General features: G+C 40.7%; 1 protein-coding gene across 2 annotated transcripts; it reads right to left on the bottom strand.

Moving 5' to 3' along the window:
- Positions 1-3,891: 3,891 nt before the first annotated feature.
- lbx2 (ladybird homeobox 2) lies at positions 3,892-6,532 on the bottom strand. Of its 2 annotated transcripts, none has more exons than XM_034884344.1 (2): positions 5,771-6,532; positions 3,892-5,055 (listed from the first exon to the last, which is right to left on the bottom strand). In XM_034884344.1, the coding sequence occupies exons 1-2, from the start codon at positions 6,093-6,095 to the stop codon at positions 4,592-4,594; spliced, it is 789 nt and encodes a 262-aa protein (XP_034740235.1). In that variant the 5' UTR covers positions 6,096-6,532; the 3' UTR covers positions 3,892-4,591. The 2 variants fall into 2 exon arrangements, with proteins under 2 accessions (XP_034740235.1, XP_034740233.1); XM_034884342.1 differs by having other exon boundaries at positions 5,762-6,531.
- Positions 6,533-9,757: the final 3,225 nt, after the last annotated feature.

The raw sequence follows: 9,757 nt of genomic DNA, 5'->3' as shown, positions 1-9,757 counted from the left end.
CTGTCAAACACTAAGCATGTCATGAGTCAGAGCCATAAAGCTGCGACATGGTGTGTCTCAGCAGTAGTAGTTGTCTGTTATCTGGACCGTGTAACTCGTAGCTCCTTCGGTGTCCAGCTCTCTGTGGCCTCCCTTACCGGTGCTCTCAGCCTGCCTGTGGCAGATTTAAAGCTGTGTCATGTCCTTATGACCTTACTGTAATCAGAAATATGAACAATTGTAAGTCAGTGTGTCACATATTTATTTGTGCTGTATTCATGATTAATGCAGGTGTATTTAATATTACCTGTCACACTTTGATGATATACAGCTGATCCTAATTCAGCTTATGAGCAACTCCAATATCTGTTCTAGTGATGATTTAGATGTATGTATAAGCAAATTAGTTTAGATCAATATTTAGTTTTTAGACATTAGAAAAGCCTTTTTTTTCCAACAGTGCCACAACAATCCTATTGCCTAGGCTCTTTGTTATACCGATCTTTCATGACCTACACAAAATCAGTTTGTATTAAATGCCTGATAATAATTGTTTTTGTTGACATAAAGAGGATTAATAATCAAAGTGATGTATTAATGTTTCTATTAACTTAGGGAACTTGCAAGAGAATAAGAATGATTCAAATCGCTACAACAGAGGCCGAGATATTTGTGGTCTGAGATAACTCTTATCGGAGTAATGATTTTGACCTTTGTAAGCTCCCTCCCCAGACACAGAAGACATACAAATGTTTTTACAGGCAATGTTGCACTTCTGGTCAGTAAACTCAGCTTTATGTGTAAAATCAGTGGAGTGAGTGCTACTTGAAGCAGCATATTTGCCATCACAAAATGTAAAAGCGGCTTAGCCAACTGGCATTCCCCCTTATCTTTTAAATGTTTATGTGACACTAACTGTAGTGATATTGTATTGCACATTTTAAAAGCTTGCAGACAAAAAGGTTCGGTGGATCAAAGCAGTCTGCACGGTGAAGACTTGACAGTGATTGCTAAGTGTGACCCTGTTTAAGATGTATTTAAAACAAAAACCTCTGTCTTTAGCACAATTTCACTGACCACATTTTTGTAACCAACTCTGTTCTGCACATACTGTGAAGCCAGTGCAGTTTAACACTAGGTGGCACACTTGGTGCTCTTCCGACATCAGGCAGGAGGGAAGCTTTGATGTGTGTGATCTTGTCCAGAGTGAAAGGATAGACTCTGATAACCTGACACGGACGAATACTATCTACAAGACTTGTATCTTATTTTGTCTTTACACTTTCTAAGTAGACTGTGCTGTAGCAGCCAGAACATTTCAGCAACACTTTACTAAGTTGCACTAGTGGAGTCTTGGATATCACATTGACACATTGCTCTGAAGTACAAAATTGTATGTGCTTTATGAATTTGTAACGTTGGGAAAACCTTGAGTAGGTAACTAGTTAATACCTGTGTTCCACTGTACAATGTTCTTAGTGTTTATGTGTCTAAAAAGTCAAAGGTTTGAAATGGAGTTTAGATTTCATATTAAAAAGACCATGTGTTCATCAAGGCTGGGGCAGTCTTCCATGCAGAGGTCAATAACATGGAGTAAGGCAGGTGTGGACTAAATACTTGTATCTTCTCACAACTAGGATATCAAAAAAAGGTTTAAAGGACTGTTAGGGGGCTGACATTTTTAAAGTATTATTTTCCAAAACACGTCTGACAATAAGATTTTTTTTAAGGGGCTATTAACATCTTGGGGTGAAGTTGGACATTTGGTTGTTTTTTAAATCAGGTCCCTGTGGCCATGTTTTCAAATTATTAATAAAATGAGCTCCCTGTAAACGTCAACACCGCGCACACACACACACACACACACACACACACACACACACACACACACTCTTAGACTTACAAGTATATTATTTCCCCCCAGCCATGCACCCTTATTAAGCCTGAGTAAGTCCCTCCAGGCCACTGTATGTCGAAAAAAAGAAGACCCCCCCCCCCTAAAGCTGTGACCTTTTTAGGCTAAAATAAAGAATTTCAGGTTCCCGTTGAACCGCTCTGTGAGATTGCAGAAGTTAGATAGCAGAATGTATTTTTGGTACCTCTGGGCTTAGTTTTTTGTGATCATAATGCACCGGTAAAATATACATCTGAATGTGGCCCCCCAAGGAATGGGAGCTGCCGATTTTGGAGAGACTGCTTGTGTGTATAATTCAACTGAGATTTTATTGCAGTTTTAAGGAAAACAGCCAATGAAAGACAAGAGTATAGGTAGCCTATGATGATGAAAAAATGAGGCTGTATTGATAGAACCATTCATTGTGGAAATGTAATAAAAAAAAAATAGTCAATGGCATTTTAATAGAATTGCTAAGGGGCTAAGTTGTTGTATATCCTTCAGTTTAAATGCAATAATAAAAGAATAAAATGATCATTATTAGCCTTAGTACATTTCACAATAATACCCTATAAAGTCAGTAGATCCCTGTTCTTTCGCTTATAACTTCATATTGAATCAGGACTTCACCCGTTTGTCCACTGACTTTTATTCAATGCTCCATCCTCTGTGTTGGTCCTCCTGCCAGTGCAGAGTGGCTCCATAATAAAAGGCCTACTTGACTTTTCAACCTCCACGATTCCAGCCGATTACTTCTGTTGTGTGCAACAGCCTGCTTTGTTTCTCTAACCACCCAAAAGAAAGACAAAAAATCTGTCCTAACGAGCCTTTAGGTTTTTCTTTTTAGTTCCAGAGTCTGTCTTGAGATGGCCAGATTTAATCTGTTTCCATTGCGACAATGACTTCTAAACACCGGGTTGATCCGCGTTCCAAATTAGTGGGCCTATCATATTTTTTATTTTTTTAGGTTTATTACGATTTTAAAAGTTAACATTTTTTTTCTTTCGTTCTCTCTCTCTCGGATATCCACATACTGTGTTACTAAGCATAATCCCTAAAATATATTGTGTTTGGGTCTCACAATGAAGAATAAAATTAATATAAATTATATATATACACATACACACTCATACATACATACATACACACACACATGTAGGCTACACACACGCACACCAAACTCAAAACTGTTGCCAATGGTCGGCCAACAGCAGCAGCACGCCGCGTCATTTCCACTGCCTCCCATTGAGCTTTATTCATTAGGATCCTCACACTAACCCATTTGCTATTCATGGGAGACTTTTTTTTTTTCATCTCTTTTTCCAAACAAACCCGAGTCAAGAGTGGCAGATGCGTGCCATTATTGCCCACGGCTCGGTGGAAGCTGTTTTATGTAAGTCAAAGGCGGGTTAACCTAATCAATCATGTCGACTAGTTGTGTTAAAGAAGGAGGAAGAAAACATATGGCGCAGGGGTGGGAGCAAGCTTTTCTTAACACCGCAGCCAGACCGGGACCTTCTTGTGACAAGATGTATTCAGCGCGGGGCGAAAGAATGGAATAAAGGCAGCGGACGGCAGCTAATTGAAGACATGGCACTTCTAGGCTGAAAGCAGAGGTCAATTATTCATAAGGGTCGATTTTTACCAAACAGCGCAGGTTTTTTTTTATTTGTGGAGGGGTGAATGTTTATATATTTGCTTAATCTACCAGTACACATGTTATCTTATTTGAGTCCTATATCAGTGTGACTTTATCTCATATAGCATTCCTATAAAGTGCCTGCGGTGCTCAGTATTGCGATTTTAGCTCACCCTAACACTTATATTATTCTTATATAATAGTCCTTAATTTAGTATTGTTGCCCTTTAAAATCCCATTCCTTATTGTGTAATAATAATATTCTTACAGGGACATATTCCAATAGGTCATTACTTTTGGTTTTTGATTTAGGGTTATTTTATTCTATTTATCGTGTTATTTAATGCACAATCACACACCCAATCGCGCCGACAGCTTCTTGAAATATCATATAACCTTTATTTACATAGATGCTGATTAAATAGAATGTTACAATAAAATTATCGCATATGATGTTTGATCTATATACAGAAGTCAGAGCGTGGCCACGCTTGCACTCGTTACTAATACTGATGCGCCCTGTGCGCTTCGAACAGGCCTGCATGCTTGCAGAAACACTTTGCTCAGAGGAAAGAAAAAGAAAACTACACTGAAGTAGGGATGGACTGACACATCGACCCTGGGCTGTGCATGGAGAAAAAAAAAAAAAAGGGTGATATAAATATTTGGCAGAGCCGATTCCTTTGACGGAACAATGCGAATAAATGACAAACAAAAGTAATTGCACAACTTTCCACCCTCTTTCAAAACAACCGTGAAGAATTAAAATGTTTACACACTTTTTTAGTCTTACTGTACCATAACAGTTAGGTGTCTTAAAGGAAACCAGATATTCCTCAGATATTGTGGTGGAACTCAAACGACAGACTTGGAAGCTTTACAAGTCCGATTAATAAATAAAAATGAAGAGAAAAAAAAGAGGAGAGGAAAAGAAACTTTCCTGAAATGTTTTTTTTGTTATGTATAGCCTATATTCTCCTTTTTTGTCAATATCCGTGCAAAAATTTGGGAAGAAAAAATGCCCCCTTTTTAATATTCTTTTTTGTTGTTGCTTATGAAAACCACAGCCCCCCTGACTGTCAATCGTCCACCTCGATTTCCTCGTCGTCCTCCGAGAATTCATCCGTGGTTTGGTCTCTGGATGAGGAGGGGGACTGTGGGAAGGCCCGGTGTCCTTGCGAGGTGGGGGAGACACTGGGCGACCTGGCATCGGGGCCCCCACCCTGCGACTCCTCTATGCTGTCCATGCTGACGAGCTTTTGCAGGGTCTGTGGGTTGATTTTCTTTAGCGACTCCACGTCCGCTTTCATCTCCTCCAGGTCCCGCTTGAGTTTGGCCCTGCGGTTCTGAAACCAGGTGATCACCTGCGCGTTGGAGAGCCCCAGCTGCTGCGCGATCTGGTCGCGGTCGGCCGGAGAAAGGTACTTCTGGTACAAAAACCTCTTCTCCAGCTCGTAAATCTGGTGGTTCGTGAAGGCTGTCCGCGACTTTCTCCTCTTTTTCGACGTCTGCCTCTGTCCGAAAGCGTTGACATGCTCACGACCTTGGAAGAGGAAAACATACAAGACGAATGAAAACAACCGCAAGGGTCACACAATCCCCCCCCCCCCCCCCCCCCCCCCCCCCCCCCCCTCCCCCCAACTAGAGCATCAACAGACGGAGCTGCTTAGCAGGCCTGTCCTCTGTTTACATGCTAGGTTTAGTCTTTTTCCTTGAAGCAAAATATTATACTTATTTTTCACTTGATTCCAATAACGATAAGACAAATTCTAAGAACTTTGCTGAATCACGAGCCCCTGTCTGGATACCACTGAGCCGATCAACTAACGTGAAATAATTCATCCAAAGGCGAATCACTCACCATATTACGGGCCAAACACCAATGTAACCAAATATTACAATTGGCAGGTGTTTTAATGTTGCAGTGTTACAATATTAACATAGCCAGTATGACATTTAAGTTCAGAATTTAGGTTAGTCTCTCCATTTTAAACCAACATAGCATGGAGGTTATTAGACAATTTTAATCAGTTTATTGGATCCTACGCATGCACATTCAACGCGTAAAAGTGGCATTTTCCATTTCTTATCTTCTACTGTTGCGCATTCGTATACAGCTGTCTTAGCGTTTCCACATTAAAAGTCCAAACAAACCAGCTAGCACTAATGTCAGCTGTGTTGGCGCATGCTTTCCTGTTGTTGAATCTATCAGAAAATTAACCAGCATAATAAGGATTGAAGATACATACAGTCTTTACCTTCTGCTGCCTGGATAACGCTGACTTCTAGACCCTTAAACGTTTTGCTGGCGAGCTCTTCCAGTGCGCACAGCGGCGAGGAGGGAGTGGTGATCCCGTTCCTCGCAGAGTTAGAGCCCGTGACTTTTTCCAGCACTCTCGGCGGACAGATACTGGCCACTGACTTCTTTACCGAGGGTTTGTTAAGGATATCCTCAATGCTGAACGGCGTCAAAGGCTTGTTGGAGTTGGCCGGTGGTGGCAGCTGGTCCAAGGGAGCCCGTCTCCTCTCCTCGCCGCTTGACTGTAACACTGAGACTGCCTTCATGTCTTTACTGGAGGTCATCGCAGTCCCGAAGAATCGCTTCTTCCAGAAAAGTTGATTATTTCATTCAAATGGCAGTTTTAAGCGTCCACAAGTGTTTCCTCGGGTGTTCGGCGTTCTCGTAGACCCCTCTAAATTTGACACTTAAAGACGAATGCCGCAACTTAGCTCGCCTGAGAGCTTTCCTCCAAAATAACCATGCTTCGGGCGTAGTTGGAAAGGCAGCCGGACTGTATTCTCCCTCAGAGAGTCGCAGCTCCTCTGCCAAGCTCCATGAAGATCTTTAGGAAGTAACAGACTGGAGGGGGTGAATCCCTGCAAGGGGGAAAAAAGCTGTCTCAAGCAGCAAGAAAAAGAAAGCCACTGCTAACGAGTTATTGTTGATTGGGTGAAGTTCAATTAGAGAAACACTACACCACTTGCTGACCCGCTGCTGCGTCTTAAAGGGCCGGACCATAATAACTAATTGGACGTGGGGGATAGGAGGAGTCTGTTGCTGCCGAGAAGAACGATGCCGTGAATGTTTATGCATCTGTTTCCCTCTGCTGGTGTATTTTGTTAGAAAGGGAGAGTTGATGGCCATTGAAATTCTGCCTCCAGCGTCTTTGCATTATGGAAAAGTTTTTAGAGGAACGCCGAGCCAACAATGGTCAATGGTCTCGTGATATGCATTTAGTCATTTTCGTGCGTAATTACGCATATAAAGCCTTAAGCGCCATGTGCGCATTAATCACTGTGTTGCACTGGAATTTGGCTCAAAATAGCCACTATGAACACATCTACGGACCTGATTGTGAAGTCTATTAAAATGATCAACTAAACAGAAGCTGTTAGGGTTAACCTATCAACACGACAGGTGATGGAATTTTGATTTCTTTTTCTTTATGACAAAAGAGACCTATGAAGCCTGATTTTAATTTAAAAATAAAATAGGTCTAAATATATACATATATTATTTTTAATGATTGCAGTTAAGTTACTATTTATTTTCAATGTCACTCTAATAGCTGCCTGGATTAATCAGAACCGTTTCATCTCAGAGTCTAAACACAAACATTGCAATTTAAGATTTTAAAAATATAAAGAAAAAATAGGCAGAAAATCACATCATTTTAGGTTTGAATTTTTTATCCATTTTTTGTTCATGCTGTTTATTTATGTTACATGATGTTCCCTTGATATTCGTTGGTGTCAATATGACCCTGCAGGTAAAAGTGTAATTTAATGCGTAGCGTAAAACGCGGATAACAAAGGTGACGCCATGCTGTTGCGCAGAGTCTAAGCACGGAAAATGTGAATTTTACTGATGGGGGGTTAGGATGGAAAGAGAGAACCGGATTATAGACACAAAACGGGGAAGAGGTGAACGCCGAGGAGAGCAGCAGGTACGTCTGCTCTGAGGAAACACGTGCACATTTTTAAGGCTTGTCAAATTCAACAAATTCAGGTCATTTATTCGTTTTATGCATTTAGGAGATTGCATATAACCTGTAGGCAGAACGAAATATACATTTTGCAGTTATAAGAAAAGACAGAGAAAGCAGACAAATGGAACAGACTTCCTCTGACATGGTCTACATTCAGCCTATATTTTAACATCTATTATTCTATGTTCCAACTTCTGATCCAAGCCAGAGGCTGAACGGCAAATCGCTAGTTTTTTTTTTTTCTTCAAGAAATGCAGTGAGATTATTTGGACCCATTTGGATGAAGCCTGCCGCCCAGGAAGCCACTGCGGAGAGTCCTGTGCCAACAGGAGCATATGGTGACATTGGTTTAGGGACAGAGTTATAAAACAGCAGGAAATTCTATTAGCCACCTCGGAGGTCCACCCTTTGTGGCTGCTTTGAATATATATTTCTCCATAACAAGCACGAGTTTGTGGAGCTAAATTACATTTGTGAATTTGGACGGAGCGTGCATCGTTTTGATAAAAGTGCAAGCAGCTGAACATTTCGGCTGCAGGTCTGACTGGATATTAATATCACAATGATTCTGATTTACCTTGACACGTGAATTCAAAATGAGTTTGAAATATAAAGGGCACATATGGTGCAAACCATAATGATCAAGCTTTTTTATTGTACATTTGTCACACAAAGAAATGGATGATTATCTGAAAATATGAGTATATGAAACGACTCATTTAAAGGAGCATTCGTTTTTTTTCAATTAATAGAAGATACATTATATGAATCTATTTCCAACACTATTTCATAGTGTTTCGAGTAGATTTGTAGAGTTTCACAATACCTCTGCAGGCCTCTATGCTCCACACTGGGGTCATGTCTGATCATGGGAGGGAGGAGAACCTGCTGATTTTATTGTACTCTTTAATTCTACACATTTGATGTCCAGGACGATACAAGTGGACCATCTGGCCCCACGCTGCTGCATATCAACCTCAAATTTAGTTTAAACGTGACGAGCCCTTAGACCTCCCCACACAACGGGCCAATGGGCGTTAAGGTCTGAAATGAAACAGCGATGGTCAGAAAGTTCCTTTTTTTTCTTTGACTTAATTTAAACGTTAATTAGAAGCAGATCGGCTGACATCATCCATCATCAGCTCTTGAGGGATTTAATTGGATGATTCGCTTCGCTTTTATCTCCTATCTGTAGGATACCTCCTCACTCCAAAAAGGAGTGCGTTACATTTAGCCACTTTAAGTGAATGTTATTAGATGTATCCCTTTGCGAGGTGCAGTTTATCAAACAGCACCACGCGTGTTACATTTCGGCCTTTCTTACATTAAAAAAAATCACTGGTCCTATTAATAATCAGGAGGGGTAAATGTGCAGTGTTGGTGTCATCCTTCAGCTCGGTCAAATCAAAGCAGTGGAAAAACTCCCATCCGGTAAAGGTCAGTCTTTCTGTCATTAATCACCAAATTAATTTAGAGCAGTGCGGGATTCTCAGGGCAAGGATCCAATTCAGCCTCCGTGGGAGACTCGAAGAAAAAGGTGGGGACAAATGCAACTACTGCAATCATTATCCTGAAAATGGAATTTGTTACAGGGCTGTAACGCGTTACAGCTCATCTCTCCGTGCGACGGCCAGTGAAGCGTCCCATCGCCGCGGCTCAGGTGTGTTTCACACCGGAAAAAAATCTTTTAAACGCATTTTTATTTATTTTCGATTTCGATTAGTTGAACATTGTTCAGTACAAGACAAAAGCACACGGAGAATCAAAATCTGCATGAGAGAGATTACAGGTGCACATATTCCTATTTAACACTCACCTTTTGTCTTCTGTTCATCAATAATTCCTATCTAAATTAAAATTAAAATTAAAACTCCTGTCGCAAGGAGCCCGCTTAGAAAAATATTTGAAGTCCTTAATAGGAAAAATGCTCCAGCACATTTTACAGGGACAGAATGAAATAAAATATTCTTCACCATAGAACATCATAAATAAATCCCCATGTCAATATTATAAACACACCACAGTTTCACTGAAGACAAAAAAGCAAAGAGTTTAACAAGGTCACAGTAAAATCAGCATTAATACCTTAAATCCTGTCAGTCCCGTTCAGATAGGCAATGTTAAGTGAGGCAAAAATACGGGAATTTTATCCTTCTAAAACTAGTCATTTATTTTGGGGTTCATTATTATAGTTGTTCTGTAATAGCTGCGTTTTTGTCCCCCTTGCTGCTGTAAAGAGGCAGCTCTCCCAGCGCA

The sequence above is a fragment of the Etheostoma cragini genome, chromosome 10 (genome assembly GCF_013103735.1).
Source record: "Etheostoma cragini isolate CJK2018 chromosome 10, CSU_Ecrag_1.0, whole genome shotgun sequence".
Taxonomy (NCBI): Eukaryota; Metazoa; Chordata; class Actinopteri; order Perciformes; family Percidae; genus Etheostoma; species Etheostoma cragini.
The sequence above is the reverse complement of the archived record's forward strand: the minus strand, read 5'-3'. Positions and strand labels throughout refer to the sequence as shown.